This window comes from Cheilinus undulatus, linkage group 22 (genome assembly GCF_018320785.1).
Source record: "Cheilinus undulatus linkage group 22, ASM1832078v1, whole genome shotgun sequence".
Classification (NCBI taxonomy): Eukaryota; Metazoa; Chordata; class Actinopteri; order Labriformes; family Labridae; genus Cheilinus; species Cheilinus undulatus.
In genome coordinates, this window is record NC_054886.1 from 16,171,366 (window position 1) to 16,194,391 (window position 23,026).

The 23,026-nt window shown below is 39.7% G+C and overlaps 3 protein-coding genes across 7 annotated transcripts in view; 1 reads left to right on the forward strand and 2 right to left on the reverse strand.

The window, feature by feature from the left end:
- Window positions 1-2,063, forward strand: part of acap1 (ArfGAP with coiled-coil, ankyrin repeat and PH domains 1) — a 32,779-nt gene extending 30,716 nt beyond the window's left edge. The window contains exons 22-23 of one of the 2 annotated variants that reach the window (XR_005991464.1): window positions 23-1,182; window positions 1,401-2,063. Coding sequence is in view for 1 of the 2 variants with exons in the window: in XM_041779217.1 (XP_041635151.1) it covers window positions 23-84; window positions 1,401-1,498 (160 nt within the window). In the remaining variant the exon portion in view is untranslated. The remainder of the gene's footprint in view (window positions 1-22; window positions 1,183-1,400) is intronic. The other variant, XM_041779217.1, reaches the window with a different exon arrangement.
- Window positions 2,064-2,206: 143 nt separating this feature from the next.
- Window positions 2,207-12,375, reverse strand: slc16a13 (solute carrier family 16 member 13). 4 transcript variants are annotated; one of them, XM_041779219.1, is made up of 7 exons: window positions 12,258-12,375; window positions 11,759-11,965; window positions 9,111-9,360; window positions 7,679-7,822; window positions 7,320-7,576; window positions 6,525-7,056; window positions 2,207-4,202 (listed from the first exon to the last, which is right to left on the reverse strand). In XM_041779219.1, the coding sequence occupies exons 3-7, from the start codon at window positions 9,340-9,342 to the stop codon at window positions 3,988-3,990; spliced, it is 1,380 nt and encodes a 459-aa protein (XP_041635153.1). In that variant the 5' UTR covers window positions 9,343-9,360; window positions 11,759-11,965; window positions 12,258-12,375; the 3' UTR covers window positions 2,207-3,987. The 4 variants fall into 4 exon arrangements, with proteins under 4 accessions (XP_041635153.1, XP_041635155.1, XP_041635152.1 ...); XM_041779221.1 differs by lacking the exon at window positions 11,759-11,965 and having other exon boundaries at window positions 12,258-12,374; XM_041779218.1 differs by having other exon boundaries at window positions 11,759-12,366.
- Window positions 12,376-16,243: 3,868 nt separating this feature from the next.
- bcl6b (BCL6B transcription repressor) lies at window positions 16,244-22,728 on the reverse strand. Its single transcript, XM_041778768.1, has 12 exons — window positions 22,583-22,728; window positions 22,296-22,373; window positions 21,989-22,209; window positions 21,581-21,823; window positions 21,367-21,501; window positions 21,075-21,267; window positions 20,740-20,945; window positions 19,813-19,904; window positions 19,613-19,729; window positions 19,403-19,533; window positions 17,331-17,468; window positions 16,244-17,245 (listed from the first exon to the last, which is right to left on the reverse strand). Exons 3-12 carry the CDS (start codon window positions 22,198-22,200, stop codon window positions 17,105-17,107), a joined length of 1,608 nt encoding a protein of 535 aa, XP_041634702.1. The 5' UTR covers window positions 22,201-22,209; window positions 22,296-22,373; window positions 22,583-22,728; the 3' UTR covers window positions 16,244-17,104.
- Window positions 22,729-23,026: the final 298 nt, after the last annotated feature.

Below are 23,026 nucleotides of genomic sequence, written 5' to 3' on the forward strand. Positions count from 1 at the left end.
TTACTGACCTTCTCCATTGCAGGCTGCGGATCGCCAAGATGAACAAGGAGATGAGGGAGATGGACGGAGCGTTTGGCCAATCAGGTCACTCAGGGGGTCAGGGATCTGGGGGTTTATCAGGCGGGACAGGAGGGGGGCTGGCTCATACGAGGAAGAGCCTCCAGGCTATAAAGAACCACATCAGCGGCTGGGCTCTGGGGGGGCAGAACGATTAGTGGGGATAAAATCATCCCAGGACAAAAGACAGATGACTTTTTAAAAGCTAAATGGGAAAAGATGCTTTTGTGACGTTGTTAAGCATCAGAAATCACTCATGTTTATCAGAGATAATCCCCGCTTTCAGTGAGGGAAACATGCGTCATCATTTGTGAGATTATTTAACAGAAAACTGTCTTTGCTGGGAGAGCATTAAAGCAAAGACTTGTAAATGAAGAAGCACAGAGTAAAACAGTGAGAAAGAGCAAGATCGTGTGAGAGAAGAAGAGACATGTGAGAGACATTCTTTAAAGCACTTTGAACTGAAACGCACATCATGCTGCACTTTGACCCACAAAATTTCGACATATCCTGTCAATGTTGAGCGCTGCATGTGGGTTTCTCCTATGTTAAACTTAGTTTAAAAAGATGTCTATATAAAAGACCTTTTTAGGCCTGTTTTAGCTTTTTTTATTGTATATAAGTGGTGTTTTTATACAGATTTTGTACAGTGTTTTGGTGTCTTTTTCAGTTCAGTTATGTAAGCTAAATTCAATGTTGGATTTGGTTCTCAAGGACGATTTTTTCCTGCTATTCTGTGAATAGTGACTCAGCCTGAACTCTGTTACACCTTAGGGTTTGTTATGTGAATACATTCCATGTTTCTGTTTATTTATGAGAATTTCATGCAGCCAGTCAGGTCCAAGAGCCCTCAAGCTTGAGGTTAAAAGTGGGTTTTGTTTGCATTTGTTTCCTTTTGATGCTGCAAAATCCATTCTTTCATGAGGATAATAACACCCATTGTGTTCGGTTTACAACTGGCTCATGAAGGAATGGAAACGTGACGCTTTTTTTCCTGCGACTGCTGGTCAGTTTTTGACGTGCTGTGCCTTTTCATTGTGTCTGTCCTCTTTGCCTTCTGCCCTGCTGAGATGTCCGGCTGGTCTCATCTGCTTGTGCAGTGTGCCACCTGCTGCAAACTCAGAGGTAAAGTGCATGTGCATGCCTTCGTGTTGTGTGTGTTCAAGTTGCATGCTTCTCGCTCTAGGGCTAAAGGAACTAGTCCTTTTTTTTTCAGCAGTAAAACTGTCCTCTCTTAAAATTTGTAGCCTTTAAAGGCAGATGTTGAGGTTTACATTCATTTTAAAGTGGATATTTAAGCCTCTATTACTTAGACTCATCTTCTCATCTTCTTTTATTTCCAGGTGACGAAACCTACCAGGACATCTTCCGAGACTTCTCACACATGGCCTCAAACAACCCTGAGAAGCTCAAACGCCGCAGTGCAGACCCCAAAACTTAACCATCTGTACATTCCTTTGTTCACACCCAATCATTTCAAACATACACATTTATATATAGAAAAAAACACGACCGCAAGCATGCACATTAACACAAGCAAACACACATGGCTATCCCTGGCTGCCTGCCACATGTTCAGTCATCGCTCAGCTGGTGTTGACTTCAGCGCAGACAAACGCTCCTAACAGTGAATTCTTTGTGCGAACACGTCAGAGCAGAATAATCACGTCTGAGTGGGAAAAGCTTTACGAGAGCAGCATGAGGCGTCTTTATGAGCAGCAGAGGCTCACACCATCACTCTGCCAACATTTCCTAATTAAACTGTAATTTTCTTAAGGCTAAAGAGCTGTTTTTTGTTCCTCTGCCATTTCTGTTGTCTATTTACACGAGTAAAGGAGAGAAAACATTGTCAGGAATGAGATAAGTGATGCAAAAAGATTTTATGTCAAATGTTTTCCACCAAATTGTGATGTACACTCTTCTTTTTAACTTTTGGGACATTTTTAGACACCATCTCTTTTGTGGTACTTGAAATTTGTATTAAGATCAAATAAACAGCAAAAATTGAAAAGAAAAAGTGTGTTTAACTGTGATCATGAGTGTAATGACTATTTATCCCAGCAGAGGACGCCATCATTTTGTAATGAAATTTGCAAGGATGTAGTTGCTTCTGATCATACTTACTCAACCAGATAAGAATGAAACACAAGTAATACAAAAGGGATTTGTTTAAACAAAATAATTTTTAATCAAGTTTCAGTGTAAAATTCCACATTTAAACAAACTACAGGTTCATGTGACAGAAATGATTGAGAAGTGATACAAGTTTGATTCACAGTCAGCTGGATAATTTGTTTCGTCCTTTCTGTTTTATGGGATCTCCTTGTTCACTGTGTTTAAGCTAATAAAATTACAACAGGTCACTTGAATTATCCACTGCAATGACCTGCCAGAATAAACACAACCTGGCAGGTACAGCAGGTCACAGTGACCCAGGTGTTCCCTCTGATGTTCTCTCCGCTAAACATCTCTAATTTATACACACCGTCAGGGTTTATGGTTTGTAAAAGTACAAAGCTTGTAAAAGTAATGTTTGATTAAAAAAACCTACTTTAAAAATAACAGTCGTGTATGCCTGCACAGATGGGAAGTCCTGAGTGAGAGGTATTTGATTTTTTTCTTTAAAGGACATTTTCTTTGCTTAAAGCTCCTCTGAGGACTATGTTATGCCTCCATACAAATGAGGGCAATAGTTGTCATGTTTTTGTACATCTGTTTGTCCAGGACTTTTTTGTGAATGCGATACGTTAAGAAGACTTTCTTCAGACTGTTCACTTAGACTCAATGATTAGATTTTAAAGGCAAAGGTCATTGAGTCTCATGTTTATCCCTTTCTAGTAAGAGTCCTTAGAATCACACCACCTCAGAAACCACCTCAGCCCTTCCTCTTGACCCTCTTTCAACGTTTAGTAATTGTATGTCTAATGGAAGCATATTACCACCAGGCAACACTTCTTATTTCTTCCTGTTATAAAACATATTTCAATGAACACTGTCACCTCTTCATGAGCTTATGCCTGATTCTGTTGCTGTCGGGGTGGCTGTCAGGCAAGGAGATTAGTAACACTGCTGAACAGGCTTTTATATTTATTTCCAAAACTGAAATTAATGTTGAGTGACATGTTTAGAAGACTCACATGTACAAGATATCAGCTTTGCAGGGCACAAACAGAAAGTTCTTCACAGGAGTTTGAAATATTATGTCATTATTTAAAGTGAGAAAAGACTGATAATCATGAAAACATTGCTAAACCTATTATTCTTTATAAACTGCACTGTATAAAAGTCAAAACCTTCAATTGACAATTGACATTGAAGTTTGTAACGCCCTCAGAGTAGTCATAGGTGTCTTGGTTGCCTCTGTCACTTGTCTCCTTCTTGCACGGTCGCTCAGTTTGTGAGGATAGCTTGATCAAGGCAGATTTACACATGCGCCATATTCCTTCCATTTCTTTATGAAGGTTGATCTAGCTAGGGCAAAAGAGAGCCAGCTTCGTAACACAGAAAGCTGTGACTTAAGACTCAACAGATCAAGTTTACTCTCTTATCTCACTTTGTGGCAAACTCCTTAAAGTCCCAAGTCTCTATTAATAATAATAACAAAAACATATTTTACTTCAAAGTTTCCTATCCTGCTTGCCGTCCTACTGTACGTCTAAGCAACCATGTGTTCACTTTTCCTTGACAGTGTTAAAAATGTTACATTTAGGCAGACAGTGCATACGTAATCCGAGGTTTCTGTAACTGGGTGTGGCTCCTTTATGCAGATCGTGTTTACACAGCAGGCTTCCTTCTGCGCTCTGGGTCAGTGAGGTATGGATGCAAACAGCACAACAGATGATTTCTCCAGTATTTAGGCTCTTGATCCTTCAGCCCTCTGTCTCATGGGTTATGAGCCTCATTTATTCTCCTGTCAGATTGTTTAACTCCTCAGTGACTCATGTCAGAGGGCAAACTGTTCATCTGCTCCATCTCTGAATGTAATCTCTTATCTTTAACATCCTGTGATTGTCTTTGAGGAGAAGGTGGATCTTTGCAGGAGAAGTAGTGAGGCAGGGTGGCCATGGTCAGCGTACCAAGAATGAGAAAACTGCCCGCCACCATGAAGGAGGCGATGTAGTTACCTGTGACATCCTTGAGAAATCCTGAGGGGACAAAGTAGAGACAATGATAAGTTCAAACAAATATGAAGAAAGCACAAACATTTTAGAGTTTAGAGATATGTCATTAAAAGAGCATAAATAAAACTGATAAGAAACAATAAAGCTAAACATTGCTGTGTCTATCTATATAATACGCTTTGATTGACAAATACATATAGAGGAGACTTGCAGGTCATATTAGCCTAAAAGTCATATGAATCAAGAACAACATCCCTTAAAATCATTTGGTTACAGAAAAACCAGAAAAATGAGTTTGCAACCATGAAAATTCATGTGAACAACCCCTGGAGCCTGATAAACAAGTCTGAGAACAGTTAATGTTTCTGGGTTAAAATATATGCAGAAACATGGCAGACTTAAAAAAAAACTGATCCATTGTAAGAAACGTTTAAACATGATGCAAAGTGCAAATCGTCTTTTTAACAATACCATAAACTTTAAGGTTTAAATCAACAACTACTGACTACATAGAGGGACCTAGATTAGTTTGTGATTTTAGAGAAATGCAGGAAAGGTGCAAAAAGTCTAGGAAAAATCACAAAAACCATTACTTTACAGAGACTAGAAACAGCTATGTACATGTTAGAGCTGAGCATCCAACAACATCCCCTTTGTTTCCCCGCATTTGGATTAGATCCAATGAAGACACTAAAGCTGTCTCATTTTGGAGCCACAGCCAATTAAGGACCCAGCATTCATTATCTGTGTAAACCACTAAGGCTGATCTAAAATGAACCGTCTGGTCCATGGACTACTGATCTAAATAATGACTGAGCAAGCAAACCCCAAGTCAAAACATCTAAAACCTGGTGCATTTTTCTCAAATACCTTCTATCTACTTTCACAAAGATTTTCAGAAACCAGTTCCCCCTGAAATAAAAGAAAACAGCTGCAGCTTTAACGTCTTCACAAGTCACTCAATATGAAGCTTAAAAATCACAGAATCATAAATCAAAAACCAACGTACTTCCAAGGCACAGACTCACAACCCTTAGAGACGTAAGGTAGTAACAGAAGGCCAGTTTAGTGGCTTTTTCTTTGAGTTTGAAAAAAACATGACTTTGGTATTTCCTAGACTTAAAATCATTTCTAACAGTGTCCTGTTCAGTATCAAAGGCTTCATATAAACAGCAGAGATCCTGATGCTGTGTATGAGCAGAGTGATAAATGACAGTCATCTGCATATAAATGAAAAAAAACTGCAGCATAAGTACATTATGACCAATACTACAAGGTGTAACTAACAGTGATCTAAAAACTTATGAGCCTTTTTTTTTGTTGTTGTTGCTTTTTTTCATTCATTTGTATTTTTTTTACATGGCTCCATTATTTTGTGCTTAGTTTCTTTCATTAACTCTACTAAAGTCAGGAACACTCTGATCATTCATTTTACCATTTTATTTTACAGGGACTGTACAACTAGAAACCACCATATAGATGGATACATTAATGACAATGTGTACTGATACAATAAAATTACTTCAAAAGCACTTAATATATATTAGCATAAATCTTAACATAAGGGCGCAACAAGCTTTATGCTATAAAGGAGGAGGCTGGGGTAGAGGACACTGAGCTTTGCCAGGAGCAGCAGTGTGGTGCGTCAGCATAAATGAGAAGTACATCATATTTAAATGGACCACTGTGTTGAGAGAAAGAGCTGTGATTGGCTGTGGGAGCTGGGAGTTGATAATTGGGATCAGCCCACTGTCAGCTGGTGATGGCTGGGCGTGTGACTACCCTGTTCTGCATGAACTAATGCTGAGCATCATTTATTTTTTCAGTTTTAAAGTTTTATTTTTAGGCTTCTATGCCTTTATTCAGATAGGATAGGACAGCAAATAGTTTGAAACTTGGGAGAGAGATTGTTGGGAATGACTTTCAGGAGAGGAGCCACAGGCTGTATTTAGAGCTGGGCTTCAAAGGACAACAGTCTATGTATATGGGGCACTCAGACGTGAACACTAGGCTACCAAAACCCCTGCATATTGGGTTAATGTGTGCTGAATACCAATTCACAAGTGTTATGTCAGACTATGGTAATATATAAACATTTACAAATAAATAAAAACACACATAATGAATCTTCACACGTGTTGTGCCACAAAGGAGTTTAAATCAAGACACCTGCTCTACATCCTTGAACTCAGGAACAAGACAACTAACTCACCCTGAGTAGTCAAAGTAATGTTTGACTACTTTAGCCTCAGTTTGTTAATTTTTCTATAGGGATGGATGTCGGTTGTGTTGACACGACCTACACTGACCTAAATGGCACACATAATTCTGTATCTGTGGTCCTACCTGACAGAGGAGCCCCGAGCAGTCCTGCCCCACTCTCTATGAGCTGCAGCAATCCAAGGGCCCCCATCACCCGGTCCACACCCACAATCATGGGCACAACGGCGAACACCAGGGAGGTCAGTGCTCCAGAGCAGAAGCCGTAGAGGAGACTGATAACCATCAGAGCCGAGTAGGATCCAGACAGAGAGCTTACGGGGAGCAGCATGATAAAAACTCCTGCGAGCGTCGTCCACGTGCTCAGTAAATGTATGAGTCTGAAGTGACCTAGGTCTGAGAACCAGCCAGAAACAACACGGCCAAGAATGTCAGTGGCACCAGCAGCCGACATGACGAAAGCAGACTGGTACTCAGAGAAGCCGGTTAGTCGGCTATGGGCGACGAGGTGAAAATAAGGCACAAAGTAGCCGACATTTAGAAGCGTTACGGCTAGTGTGTAGGTGATGTAAGGCCTCTCGAAGAGCAGTGATAGCTCAAGGTGGGTGGAGACTCGTTGTAGCAAAGAAGCTTGTGACTGCTTGGACTCTGAGATAATCTAAAGGGAAGATAAACAAGAAAATAAAGAGATTCACCTTCACTTAATAACAAACATCAGTACCCCTAACAACAGCATGTACCTTAACATGTACCTCTGCCACAGCAATAGTTAAATTCTATATCAACAGCTAACTTCCATGTAAAGCCTTAACTCCGCTGAGAAAACTAGTTTTTAATATCTTTTAATCTTTTGATCCCAAAACTGAGAAAAAAACACCCATAAGCTTGTACAAAAGGGTGTAGATGACAGTTCTGTCTCACCTTTTCCTGTGCTTTTGAGCGTTTTTTTGGTCTTATGAGAGCCCCGCATGGCACAATATTAAGACTGAGCCCTCCAAGAATCAGCAGAGCCCCCCGCCATGCATACATCTCCACCAGAAACTGAAACAGTGGGTTGAAAGCAAAGGAGGATAGCCCAATGCTTGAGAAGGCTAGACCTAAAGCCAAGGTGCGTCTGCGGGTAAAGTTCGCCATGACTGTAGCCACCATAGGAGTGAAGACAAGCCCCCAGCCCAGACCTTGGAGGAGGAAATGATTGATAGAGATAAATGTGTTTAACTTCAGTTAATTATGGCAAAAGATAAATGGGTAAACAGATATAAGCTGCTTTAATTGTTTACCAGAGATAACACCCATAGTGAGGTACAGATGAACCAGACGGGTGGCCTGAGAGGCCAGTATGAGACCGAGCCCGGCGAGACAGCCCCCTGTCATCACCACCACCCGAGAATCATACGCATTACACAGTGCTGCACCCAGAGGGCCTGCAAAACAAAACACAAACACATCTCCATTAGTCTTATCTCTTCAGAATAGAGCACAACAGTTATTTTAGAACAAGACTTGCTAATTTCTTGTGCTTTCAAAACCAAACTTTTCATTATTCTAAACTTTTGTTTTCTGTTGGGTAGGGGAATCCCCCCTTTTTACACTTATTAACAGCCCTTGTTGATATCCCTGCAGTATTCAGGGCATTCAGAATAGACAGCAGTGTGAGGATGCTGACCAAAAAAACCCATCTCTTTTAAACAACAGAATTGGTATTCCCCAAGGGTCAGTTCTGGTCTGCTTAAACTTGTCTTGAAGCTGCTCTATAAAAAATGATATTTATGGTAAATAATATCCAATCAAATAGTTTCAAATATAATAAAAGAAAAATAAGTCCACACGATTCTATATTGTTGTGGACACATTTAATCTAGCTTTCCTATTTTTATAGTAACTGTTCCAAAACAAATAAACTTTAAAAACTCTGGCCAGAAACATTGGTTTGTATTGCAAGGTGTGCATGTGTCATTACTTGTTCTTTTGTCTGCGTCTGTTGATGGATTAAATGTTGGGACAGCAGGCGTGGTGTGCCTTTATACTTGAGTCTTTTAAGTTTAGTTCTTTGTTGTTGTTATCAGGAACCAGAATTTTCCACTAAAAACTCCAATGCATGCTGCTGAATAGAGGGAGAATTTCCAGGTAATCCTTGGTTACTACAGCATCTGTACTGAGTGAGGGGACCATGGACTACAGATGGAGGCATTAAAGTTCTGTGACACTGTGCACATGCAGAGGCAATGTCTCCTAACGGGTGCAACAAATACTGAAAATACTCCTGACGCTCTCCTTTTCACTGGATGCCTACAGAGTCTACTTTGAAAAATAACTTGAAAAGCTTGGCAAGAGTTTTCCCAGCATGTCTGTGGCTGTGGTGCTTCTGAACTAAAAGTAAGAGGAAACTATGTTTACATGTTTTAATGTTGTCTGACACGCAGTTTTGCCCAAGTTCCTGGTATTAGAGTTACTTTTGAGGTCAAACTGTTTTGCGCCATGGATGAAGTTGCCCACTCAGTTAGTGACCACCTGCCTGTAAAGGTAGATGTTAAAGGGTTAATGAGTTGCAGCCTCAATGAGCACATGTTTCAAAAATGCAGTCTGCCTCACTTAAGTTACATCTCCTGTGTGACTGGATTTCTTTTATAAATAAATAGTTAATATAGATATTACATCAAAATATGTATTTTTATTCATGATTATAGAAAACACATTCATACTTGGACTCACTGAAAAACTGCTGAGCTGCCAGCCCTGTGGAGGAGATCCAGGAGATGGCCTGAGCGCTCTCCTCGAAGTATTGCACAAACTCCACAAAGAAGACTCCCAGGCTGCGCATCAGGCCGAACACAAGGCTGGTGCTGACGAAGAGGGCGCCCACCAGCACCCATCCCCAGCCTCCATCTGGACCCTCGGCCTCATCGCTCTGGCCCTCTTCTTTGGGCTCAGTCTTCTTTGTCATGTCTCAGAGATTTTTTAGCTGCAAAAATAGAAAATGACACTGAAAAAACATGAAGATAACAGCAGGTGATATGTCTGTTCTTTATCAGCAGGTCAGGTCTCAGATGTTCTCTGCAGTTGCCAACAGAGATAATGATTAACTCCCTACAGGCCAGTAGATTCACTGGTTGTCATGAAAGTGTGACTAGGCTGCTCAACATGTTGACCTTATTTGAGAGTGAGATGCAGGTGAAAGGTGAACTCTGACAATGACTGATGTCATGTGTTCATGGATCAGCCATGAAGAGATACTCTCATGGTCACTGGTGAAATAGTTCACCAGGTTGTTTACATGCCACGGTGGATATTCAACAGTTCAAATGTCATATTTCTAAACTGAAGTTGAACTGTGGTATTATGACTGTTCTGCTGTTCGCAATTTATGTCAAACAGTGTGGTTTGACTTTTAAGGAAACACATTTCTAAAACCTCAGCAGAGATAGATCGTTATAATTATGACAATGCTGGCTGAAATTTAGTGTGTCTGAAATCTACTCCTTGGAAGTGTTAAAGTGAATATGATATTGCAAAAAAAGCATTAGGCTAGACAGGAGGTTAAGGTGGAGCTCTGCATAGCAGCAGAGTGGTGTTATCGACAAACATGAAGCAAGGATCAGAGATAAGGAAAACATATTTCAAAAGGCTGCATTTTTGAGCTGTGATTGGCTGTGAGAGTTGGGAGACAATGGATGAATCAGCTGGTAGTCAGCAGATTGCAGCTGGGCATGTGACTCCCATGTCCTACATGAACTAACGGTTGCCTTCTTTCTCAAAAGACAAAAGGTTTAATAATAAAGATGCATTTTCAAATGTCCCCTCTAACTAGGGGTTTCCATGAAGGAAGTATAAATTTGATAAATAATCTGTCACTAAGTGTTTGTGTAAATAAAAAAAAACCCAAATGTTTAAAAAAACTCCAATAAAGTTGTATGGTATAGGCAATAAAGCCTACTCATCTGAAAACATGAAAAAAGGCATTTCTATTACTTTTAAACAACCAAGTTATTGCAGTTAGAAAAAAGTTATAAGCAAGCAGCAACAAGTAAGAACAAGATGCAAAAAAGAGATTTTTCTCTCTTCTCAAGTCTCCCAAATCAAGTCTCAAACGTGCAGCTCTTTTTAGACTTTCTGTGGCTTGAGTGTCTTTATATGAAGGCGCATTGCTGCGTCTTCTCCTTGGTTTATTCTTTTATATCTGCTCTCATCTTTTTTGCTGTATGATTTCCTGAAAAGTTAGTTTTTGATTGTTAATTGTATATTTTATTTTATGAGTCTTTTAATGAATGATGGTGTCAAACTCTATTTATAAAAGCATGCACAAGGCACTAAAAGATTTGACATCAAGATGTTGCAACAAACTGTTGGAGGTTATGTGGTTGTAATGTTGCCAGCTGTATTTCAAATCTTGACAATGTATTTCTGTGCCATTGCACTAAATATTGAATTTACAGCAGACAATTATCTAATGAGAATATTACTTTTGGGAGGAAAGAAAGTCCTGACTAGGAAGTGTTTACACCTGATGCTCCAACACTTAAAGACTGGTTAAAAAGTATTAAAGAAATGTACATTATGGAGAGACTAATATTATCTATAAAGCTACAGTTAGAGAAATGTAAGGGACTTTGGTCAAAATGGGTCTTATACATTTCTTTACAGAGATCAGACCTGCTCTGTTGTTAAAGTTGACTACTGAACACATCATAAATGTGATGAAGTAAGTGTGACATCCTCTATTCAGATGTTTATAGTTTGTTTAAAGTAAAATCAAAGGGAGAACAATTGCGGGATGAACATTTTGTTGGACTTATGAGTGATGATTGTATCCTATTGTATTCATTGTGCATCTGTTGTGACCTGATTTTGTACTTATTCTTTGGATACTGGACTATGTATATTCTCTATAATAAAATAACATTTAAAAAGTACCAAGATTATGTTATGGACTTTCTAAATTAGAAAAAAATCACACAGAGTTATATTTTACAGTAAACTGATCACGTTGAGCAAATTTGATGGTCTGGTGGGACTAAAGGAACAACATATTATTATCAACAGAGGTTATGGATTTTATTACAGTCAATCTGTGATAAACATATATAAATTTAATTCATTAGTTGAATTGTAGCTTTGTAGCTTTGTTTTCCAAGTCAGTTTTGTTTGCATAACAACGATAAACATAATAATAATTTTCTAACTGTATTAGTAATCTTTTCTCTTTTTTTTTTTACATGAAAATATGTAAAGCTTTCTGTCCAACACTGGAAAAAGGGAACATATTTCTAGACAAACACGCTCGTTTAGCTACTGTGCCGTATTTTTTCTATAATATAATATTTGCATTATCCAACAATATGAATATACTTGTACTCACACACCTGCAGACACGTGCTGGTTCCTCCTGGCAGCTGAGCCTCACAGAAACAGTCTGAGCCTCATTCATTCATGGTTAATTACACAACTGCCAGCAAGCAGCCTGACGAGAACGTGCACTGGACCCTCTGCACGTGTACTCTCCAATCATAACTCCACGTAAGTGACGTAGCCTCCGTACTGCGCTTGCGCACTTATGCACTTGCACACAGCTGTATTGGACATAAAGGCAGCATAATGTTCCAAAAACACATAACGTGTTTTTAACGGCACGGTAACACTGTCGATATATTTCGAATAATAAATTTAAAAAATCACCAACTGCTTTCGAAGGGTGTTCATAAACGATATGAAATGTGTTACGACTGTGTTTACAAATATATTTAACTCTTTCATAATCACTTGCACTGAAGTCTTCAACACTGATAACCGTCAACAACTTGATAACAATAACAAAACAGCTCACAGCCTAAAGAAGCTAAAGTTAAACTCGACACTACTCACCCTCGAAGCGTCAGCTCGAGCAGCACATGGTCCACAGTCTCTAAGTTCACTTTAACAAACAACGAAAAGACACTTTGTTTTTCTCCGTCACCAAGAATACGGCGAAGAAGTTCTGAACGGCGAGTAAAGTGTTAATGGTACACGCGTGCGCAGTCCCCTCAGTGGCGCGCGCATGTGGCACAGTTGACAGGGTAATAACTCGTGCATGAAAATCCTTTTTGACAGTTCCTAGTGACATGTTATGGAGTTTAGCCTTTGTCCACGCAAAATTTGTATGTGTGTCGTATTAGTAATGTTTTGTATGCCCACTTTTTCCTCAAATATTAGAAACAAACTAATAAATGTAGACGAAAGCCTTTAAAAATCAATAAGCTTTGTTTAAATTCACAAATCACATGACGGCAGCAAATCTAAAGCTAATTTTAAGCTCATAAAACTGAGACTTTGAAAAAAAAAGTTGAGGAAACACTGCTTAGAAAAAAATCATGGAGCAAAAGACAACTAACTCACACGTAAATCTGCTGTAAGCCAAAATGATTCCTTTCAACTAGAGACAGCCCTAAGTGTATGCTTGGTCTGCTTGTTTATAATATGCATAAATATTATAGTTGGCACCAGTTTAATCCCTGCATGGCCATAATTTATTTGCACTCTCATTTTTAAGCCATACTTCTTCCAAATGACAAAGTTTTACTTTAAAACTTAAAGCTCCTTTAAGGAACTTTCTGTTTGTGCCAGTTTGACGCCCCTTATGGTCAAACAAACTCATCTTTATCACTCATTGTAAATGTTTCTGAACGCACTGGTAACTCCAGACACCTACCCTGTGCTTTCTTAAAACTAACTACACTGAAATAGTCTATCTATTTGCCAAGAGTCTTGTTTGCTTTAGTAGGTCATACGGATTCATCAGTATTGATCTTACTCCGTTTGATAAGACACTAAAACTGCTCACAGAAGCTCTGAACTTTCACATATTGCCATATCAATAGAGTTCCTGTTTCTTTTGGCCTATTTTTAATGAGCTAGCATATGACTGAGTTTTCCCAGCACCATCTAGAGAGGACAAGAGAATCTTTTTTGATTATATAACAAACTAAACCAGAGCAGAGGCAAATACAGAGAAAAAACTAATAACTTTGGAGAAAACCCTTTTTTGGAAAGATCCTGTGTGTGTCAGCTGAAATATTTCTTATTTCAGAGTTAAGATTACCAGGAGATAAGTGCTTTTGACGGTCATGTGATATACAATCATTGACAAAACAACTAAATCCACAAATTCTGAACAAGAAACTTGTCATAACCTCTTTGCAGTAACCAGTCCCTTGTGTTTTCAGTTGTGTACCACTAGAGGGAGGCAACCACATTCTGTCAAAATATGAGATGTTTGACTTTTGCTGTATTTTTTTATCCTGACATTTCTTTAGTTGTAAGCTACAGGATACATGCTCTCCTGAGCTCAAACAACTTAACTTTTTTTACTTGATACTATCCTACTACTTACTATCATAAATTGATGAAATTTCAGAAATAAATACAGGACTTTCCAACCCACTTACATTCTTACAGTCCAGGGAGTCATGTGGAGGAGATAAGTCTGGAGTGTAGGCTCATGACTGACAGGGAACCCAAGAAATGTTAGAATATCAATATTCTTTCATCATCATCATCATCATTACTATCATGGGGTTCTGATGGTGATTGCTGCATGGTTATAACATCCTAACTGTAATTAAACTGGTCTTTACTGGTATTAGCTAAGGGTTGTTCATGATTTCATTTTGCAGTATTTTTTCTGTGATGAAATGTTTATAAAGCTAAGAATGTAATAAATGATGACAGACAAAAGGTCAAAAAGGATGGCATTGATTAGTGTGAAATAAAAGCTAATTTACTCTTGTTCTGTAATGTGCAAGACTAACAGTACCAATAAAAAGTGTTCACGCTCACGGTGTTTAACCCTATTGTTGATTTTATAAATCAGCAATGGTCAATATAATTAGGCTTTTTTGACAAAAAAGACAAAAACACACACAAACAGCCACAAATTCTCTACTGGATTGAGGTCTGGGTTTTTGACTCTGCCACTCCAGAACATTTACCTTGTTGTCTTTAAAACCATTTCTGTGTAGCTTTTGCCACGGGCTGGTTATTGACTTGCTGGAAAATAAATCTTCTCTCTAGTTCTCTTGTTGACTCAATAAGATTGTCCTCCAGGATTTGCCACATTTCATATTACTGAGACGCATCCCCACAGCATGATGCTGCCACCACCGTGCTCCACAGTGGGGAGGGTGTGTTTGTTGTGATGTGCAGTGTTTGGTGTTTGCCAAACACAACGTCTTGTCTGATTCCCAAAAAGCACCATTTTGGTCTCATCTGTTTTCACTTTGACGTTAAAGAGGTTATTTTGTCAAAAACATCCTGAAAAGTAATGACAGAATGCAGGTTCAGAGGCTTTTCCCCTGAAGTTATTAACATCAAAGTTTTAATTTAGGTTTCTAAAACATTTTAAACCCTAGAAGAGTGCCCTGTGCTGTTGTAAAGATTCTGTGTAGTGATAGACTGCCTCATGTTGTTCTAGAGTGGTACAATTAATAACTGATCATCTGCATATAGTCGACCATATGAATTTAGGATATTAAACTGTTTATAGGATGTGTAAAAACAGTGGCTATGAGATTGAGCTCTATGGCACATCATTTTTTACTTCAAGATATCCAGAATCTTCAGTCAGCACACACTTCAATCTGTTTGATTATATATTTACAAAACCAAAAGACCAATTGTTCTTACAGTCCATTTCTGTAACTTCTAGCTTTCATAGTTGCGTGGTCACTGGTACTGAAGGCTAGCAATAACTCAACAAAAAAGGCTGCACAGTGTGTCCTTTTTTCTTCCAATGAATCAAGTCTTTCAAACTTTCTGTTGTTATATTAGGGTTTTTCCTCCTTATCACATGGAAAAAAATATGTAATACCCTAGTTGTTCTGTTTTTATTTCATTTTATATTTTTCTTTGAGATTTTTTCTTAGTGGTAAGACACTGGACTTGTTTGAGAATTTCTGTTTATATTGTGTGACATAGCTGGCATGTCTCACACATTGATTGAATAACATCAAGAGGAACTTTTTACAGCCTGATATGACCCCAGGGACTTGGAACACAAGCTTAAAATACTTTTAATGTGCCCAGAGGAAGGAAATACTTCTCCAAAACATGTAGTGAAATTTAGCAGGGTGACTAAGTTAAGTGCTGTTTAAGAAAATCATGAATTGTTTGCAGAACTCCTTCAGTCCCTGACACTCTTACATGTGTTTGACCAAGAAGTCGTTTTTTCTTAATTTTTTGTGTGACTATTTTGCATAAATATGGTGGCAGACCAAGAAATTGATGAAGAGTAACAAACAAAAACACTCATGTCATATGAAAGAGGAGGTTAATGTTGGAAAGTCCCACTGAACTTCCAACATTTGTCTTCAGAGCTCCCACAATAAGCCCAGCTAGTCACAGCTCATCAGAGAGCAGGAAGCCGGGGGCTGACAGAGGGTGGGAGAGTTCAGCAGGAGTCTGCAGCCCCTCCACGTTCGACCTCTTCACCTCCAGGAAACACCGGCAAAGCTTGCACACGTGTGGTCGCCTGGTCGTGTCTTTGTGAGGAGTACCCGGCGCTGGTGGTCCTGGAGGAAGCAGGTGCCCTACACTTCATTGTTTCCACAAAAGTAGCAAAAAACAAAAAACAGAATGTGGAAAATGATGAAGACGTGATTCATGGGGAGAACGAGTGTGGTAATGAGAGGAAGGAAGTCCAGGGAGGAGAGAGGCTGAAGGAGGGAAGTTCCACTGCTGTATGAGCTTGAAAAATACGTTTGGTCTGCTCAGCACTTTGTCTAAACTTTCATGTACCAGTTTTGTGATATACTTATTTCAGATGCTTTTCTACACTTTTAAAAACATGTTATTAAATGACTCAAAAACACAAAAGCCCCAATTGGTATAAAAGTTTTAATTTAAATTGTACAATAGCATTTTTGTCCAGCAAATCAACCCACATAAAGACATAATCAATGTCATTTTCAATCTCTGATTGCTTACGGTCCTCTTTATTTCAACATTATTACTTTTTTTTTTTTAGAAAACTATATATCATTTAACTTAAATCTTTACTACAAGACGGCTAAGTCCTTTGCCTGCCTGGACTGTGTAAGAAGAATTCACTTCATACTTTCTTTCACCTCACGACCAGGCCCCAGGCCTAAAGCTTAAGTTAAATATCAGTTAAATATTTGCAAAAGGAAAAATGCTGTAACTTAACACTAATTAAGTGCATATCCAGGCATAACAAAAAAGTCACTGTTCCATTATAAGACTTGCTTTTGCTTTCATTCAAACATGCACATCCATAATCCAGCACCACATCCCTCAATATTCCACTTTCTTCTCCTTTATGCCTTCCCTGCTTTTCACTCCTTCACAAACCATCAAAGTCACATTTCTTAACATTATCTCCATCAGCATTTTGCTTCCTCTTCTCTTTACCCCTTCACAAACCTTTAAAACCACTTAACATTATCTCCATCTCAGAAAAGACACCCCACCATTTCTGTGGTCTTAATTGAATTTTTGTTGGCTCTAATCCCAACCAATGACACACCAATTTCAGAAAAAAATTCAAATTGGCACCCTGTTCTATAAACACTCCAGTCTGTTTAACATTAGCACCTTATGTTGAAGCACCTTTTTCCAGGATTAGCAGAATATATTAGCAAATTTTCACACTGTCTTGATAACTGATATGTTTTTAAGGTATTTTCTGACCATAATGCTGTTACAAAGGTCAGACCTCCTCAGCAGGCCTGCAGCAGAGCCTGGTACGGCTCAGTCAGGACCTTGTAGCGGATCTTGGTGTTGGTGACTGCTCCGTGTTTCTGCCGCAGGTGCAGACGCAGCTGGCTCTTGTGGCGGAAGTGAAGGTCACACTTCTCACACTGAAACATAAAAAGACAACCAATCAGCTGAGGAGTTACAACACAAGTGCTGAATGTTGTGTTGCTGTTAGTCATGTGGACCCACAGTGTAGGGCTTCTCTCCGGTGTGAATGCGCAAGTGGCTCTTCAGGGTTTGGAGGTGGCGGAAGCGGGTCCCGCAGGTGTGGCAGGGGTATGGTTTCTCCCCAGTGTGGATCAGGACATGGGCCCTGAGATGGGCAACCTGGTAACAAACAAACAAAAAGAAGTTCAAAATTTTTTACTTTAAAATGTAGGGTCAGAAAGTCTTACTTGTGTTTGTTAGAGATCTTTAATTTAAGATGGCAGTTAGAAATGACTTCAGGTGTCAATAAACAGCACTGACAACATCTTTTAGATAGATTTACATATCCTGAACAACAGCAAATTGAGCAAAGCCATTGATATCAAAATGAATTCCAAAAAGCAGTGTTTTTTCTGTAAATGGACTTAAAAACCTTTAAATTTGAAGATAAAAAGTGTGCAGAGACCCTGAAGTATGCTACATTTTTCTCTTAATTAGAAGTTATTTATCTGCTCTTATTGCTGTTATTTTATATTTAGTGGTGCGGCTGTTCCGGGACTTCGTGCCCTTCCACAAGCCTACAAAAGCATTAAGCATGGATGGCACACATTTGTACTCTTCCTGTGCCTACAGGGGAAGCCTGAGGCGGGGAGAGAAGCAGTAATAACCCCAGAGCAGAGCAGAGATCAATGACAACAGAATGACATTGATTAAGTCAGATATAGCATAGAGGAGGAGCTGGGGTGGAGGAGGGTTGTAAAAAAGAGCTTGCAGAGGGAGCAGCGAAGCATAGCCAGGCTAGAGCAGTTTAAATATGGCAGCATGAGTGCAATTAGCAAACAGCATCCTTAGAGTGAATCAGATGGCTGTCAGCTGATTCGGGCTTGTGTGAGATCAGCTGATCTCAAATATATAGCAGCGCTTGACTCTGTGGTCTGCCTGAACTAATGCTATATGCCTGATATCAAACTGACCTTTTAGGAGGATGTAAAAAATCACGCTGGATCATGTTTGGAGCGAGAGGGTGGCTCTCAGGGCTTATGCCCTAAATGTTTACATAAAAAAGCACTGCTCTAAAGGATGCTTTTTTTATGTCTAAGTTGAACTTCATCATTTTTGCACAAATATTCTTATTTGTTGGCATTTAGAATATACATTTGTATTCAAATAGTTTGAAAAAAGTTCATGTTACGCCTGATGAGCAAAATAACCATCTTGTATACAACATTCGAGAAAGTTTAGCCATACTGATACAGTAAGTGTGTATACACCCAATGACAAAAAAGTTGATGTTTTCATGCAGGGGGCAGTTGTCCCCAAAAAGAGGATGCACGCTCCTTTTTAAAACATTCCATCTCTATTTTCACTTCTTATCCAGCTGATCTATTTTAAAGGACCACAGCTGCTCTGTCTTCCCTCCAGCAGCTGTGGGTTAGAAAAGGGCTTAAGATCCACATTTGGTAGTTTTCCAACTAACTTAACTTCCTCATTTTTTTAGTTTTCTTTAAACTGTCAGGTAACTGACATTAATTACCCATTACTAGGCCTGAACAATTTGGGGAAATAATCTAATTGCTATTTTTTCCCCCAATATTGCAATTGCAATTTGATATGCGATTATTTCTGAAGTTCCTCATCTTATGTTACTTCCAAAACTTGTTGTGCTGATCTTGACTCATACTGCAAATTTAATATGAACTTTTGTATTGAAGGGTGTGGTTATTTTTATGTCATTCTCATATTCAATAAGAAAAATGTACAAAAATGAAGAAAGCAGGAATTTTTGCAGACTAGTCTAAAAAAATGTCACTTGAATGACTGCATGATATGGAATGCATAACATCTCTGCGGCAAAAAAAGAGGTGTAAACTAGTATTTTGGCACAGATTTCACTTAAAAAAATATTGCACACTCTGGGATTTGAATATTGCAGCAGACCATATTGCAATTTTTGCGATTAATTGCCCAGACCTACCCTTTACAGACATCTAAAGGATGTTTTTTTAAGGACAAGAGAAGCACTGAAAATGTCTGCTTGTATTTATGAAACCTCTTTTATGGACAATTGCATTTTAATATCCTTTCCTGGTCTCAAACATTCAGTTAACCCTCACCTGCACAAATCGAGCTCCACAGGTGTCACAGCGGTACGGCTTCTCTCCTGAGTGGATGCGAGAATGAGTCTTCAGATTGGCTGGGCGGTTAAACTGGGCACCACACACGTTACACCGGTAGGGTTTATCACCTGCTGGGGCATAGGTCAATGTCAAGTTCTGGTTTTCATTCAATATAGAGGACAGGGAAATGTTTTATCAAAGCCTCACCTGAGCAGACAGTCTTGGTTACATGAAGGTTTCCAGAATAACAGAAGGGCACATAGTAGTTCTCACGCTTGATCACATGTTGGTTGGGAGCTTCAGGGTCAGTGGGGTGACTGATGACTGAGGATACAAACAACACTTTGAATAGAGCTTAGACTTCAAAACGTGAAGTATCTGAAATGTGGAAGGGGTTTGGTTTGTACCTGTTCCTTCTTTTTGAGGGGGAGGCTCAGAGGGGAGTGGCCCGAGGGGAGGGGCTCGGCCAGAACCCTCGTAGCAGGAGGCCTGCCCCTGTCTGAAACAGACATAAGGCATGTAGTTAAACATAATAAAGCTGTATTTTCATCAGTAAGAATCCTAATTATAGATGTTCACAACTGTCATATGAAGTATCCACAAAGCCATTCTTCCTCGGTCAAATGATGAATCCATTTTGCCATTCATGTGTAATAAGCTTTAAATTTCAAGTATCTGAAATTGTCATTATAAAAAATAGGGAACATTTTAGATGTCTACAATCCAGTTTTTACCAGAAATAATTTTAGAAATGTATTATATTCAAATTTAATTCAAAATATTTAGAATAATTTTCTGATGAAGATATCCAAAACTAAAACTACGCCTGGTAAAGAGTTGAAATTAGGTTTTCATCAGAAAAATTCTATCAGAATTATTGATATTCAGAGTATTTGTTTTGAACAGGGAGAATAATAATGCAGATATTTGATACTGCCCATAAACATGGATGAGCAAGTAAGAGCAGCTACACGGATATCCAATGTTTATTCTTAAGTCTTTTGGAATCTTAAGCAACATTTCATTTATTTCCAGCATCCACTATGTTGTGCTAGTGGAATTTATGTTATTTAAATGACCCCCCAACCCGACTAGACAAGCAGGAATTAGTCATTTACAATGGCATGAGTGAGTGCTATCAGATGGGGCCCCCTTAGGGGGGTTTCCTACGGTCACTGCAAAAATTTGCACATTTTAAAATACTGCTGTAGTTTAGTTTTGACTAGGAATGACTGCATAATGAATAGTCTAGCAAAACTGGATGCATCCTGGATGCACTTAGCTAAATAAAAAACATTCAATTTTTCTTATGTGGGAAAATTGTCTTTGTTTACCTATCAATCTGACCAGGCACTTCTCCAGACCACGCCTCTGTAGTTGCTGCTTTCAATGTCCTGCCACCCATGGGTGATGCATGCCTTTGTACTTCCTCCACCACCTCCTCCTTCACCGTGGTGGATGCACACAGCGGGTTGAGGACAATATACTTGTATTTTTTCCAGTTGCAAGCCTTTGGATCTGGTGTGGCTTTGGTCTCACTCTGGAGAAACACAATTAATTATTTTAATTAAATGTAAATTAAAGTTTCAAAGCGTCATAAAACCAAAAAATCCCTACCTAAATAGACATCTTTTTCAATTTTAATCAGCTTTGTCTCATTCATACCCACCATAAGGTTTTTGTTGCAGGTGTTTGACTCTGCAGGAGAGTTTGGTTGGCAGCTAGAGCGTGAGGGGCTGTCTGGAGATGGAGTCGGGGTGCTGATGAGGGGCGACTCCCGCTCTCCTTTCAGCACATTTGACCCAGGCTGGCAGGTTGGGAAAGCCCCTGGCTTCAGAGAACCGCCGACATCCGCAGGGACTCTGTAGAAGAAACAGCGGAAGTGCTGTAATGAGCTAAACAAACACACAAAGCAGGGCAGAAGTAACTCACTTAATCTTGTTCAGTTATAATTCTCACACCTTGTTGCTACTGCTGTTAGAAGAAATCTCTGGGGTCCTGAATTGGCAAGGTCTCCTCCTTTGGGAGCAACAGAGGCTACTGACGCCCTGGAGTCCAGCTCCAGTTGAGGGTGTCTTGCACTCATGTTCTCCCTGCTAAAAAATAAAGATCTTATGTAAAACCAAGGGGAAAACATGCAAGATAGCACAATTAAGATTCCTTTTATTGCCTCACCAGTGCAGCTGCATGAATTCCCTGCAGGTATCGGCCACGTGGTCCATTTGCAGGTAGGTTGCCACAGCGAGCACCCTGGGGACAGTGCTGGGCGTCAAAGGGAGGCGGGAAGTGTACATGAAGTCAAGCAGCAGGGAGACACTGGATGGGTCCAAGGTGTCAGGGAGGGAGACGGTCTGCTCCCCGCTGCTACCACGCCCATGAAGGAGCATGCGGCGGGAGTACAGCGAGTAGAAGAACCCACTGAGAGGAGAGACCAAAAATTAAATTAATCAATCACAGTGATATATAAACAATTCAGGAAATGCAGAAATAGTAATGGGAAACAAAGCAATGAAAAAACAGGAAAGACATGATTATTTTGTGGGACTATTTTGTGTTGATTTATTGTTTTTTTCTTCCACCAACCTGCAAGCCACAAGCACAGCATAGTGCGCCCGCAGTTGGGCATTGCCCACAACCAGGGTGGTGTCAGTCAGAACGTTGCGGTGTCGGAGTTCATTCAGGTTGAGCAGCACGTCATTGGAGTGGCGGGTGAACTCTTTAACATATCCCTCCACAGGGGCAGAAGACCTCATCTCTTGCACTCTGTCTGCACGGTATCCCTCCAAAACTTCCATTATCTGAATCTGAAAGAAGGGATTTTTACAAATGAGTGAAACAAGCAAGCAGTGCACAAACTGAAATCATATCATGATGCACAATAAAGCCTTACCTATATGTAAATGAAAGAATAAATAAACAGGAGTGTCCCAGACACATCTGTTAGGCGAGACCAGCTCCCTACTCGTACCTGCATGGTATAAGGAATTTAAATGAGTTACTGTGTTCCTAAGTACAAACAGATTTTAAGAACAGCATATCAAGGCAAAATGCAACGTTTGACCTCTTTTTGGTCCAATTGTAAGCATTTTGAATCAAAATTTGTGGATAAATCATTTAAGAACAAAATCAAGTCAGGCTAAAATGCAGAAATAGGAAGGAAATCTTCCTCCAACTCACCCCGACCAGCAGGGACGAGATATGACGTTCACCGTGTTGCCTTCAAACCCCTTTGGCTCAGTCTACAGAGATGTGAAGCAGGGTCTCATCCAAAGCCTCCACTGTTTCTGATCAGCACTGTGAGCACAGACTGCAGGGAGGGGACTCTTTATAACGTCGTGCAGGAAGCCCTCATACAACCAGACCTGCTCGTTTCCTCTTTCCTCAATGGCCCACGCGCACACTGGAAGCAGTGCAGGAAAAGCCCCTGGCCAAGGCCCCGGGCTTCAGGTATTTTTAGTGGACTATTAGTTTTTGTAAACCCCCATTGCTCTGAGCAAAGTAATGGCAGGAAAGCATAGTATGTTTTTGTGCCACGCTGAGAAAATATATGGGAGGACCCTCAGGGAGACACGGTACGTGCCTGGCTGTCCAGGGGTAAGAGCTTCAGACTTCCCCCACCAA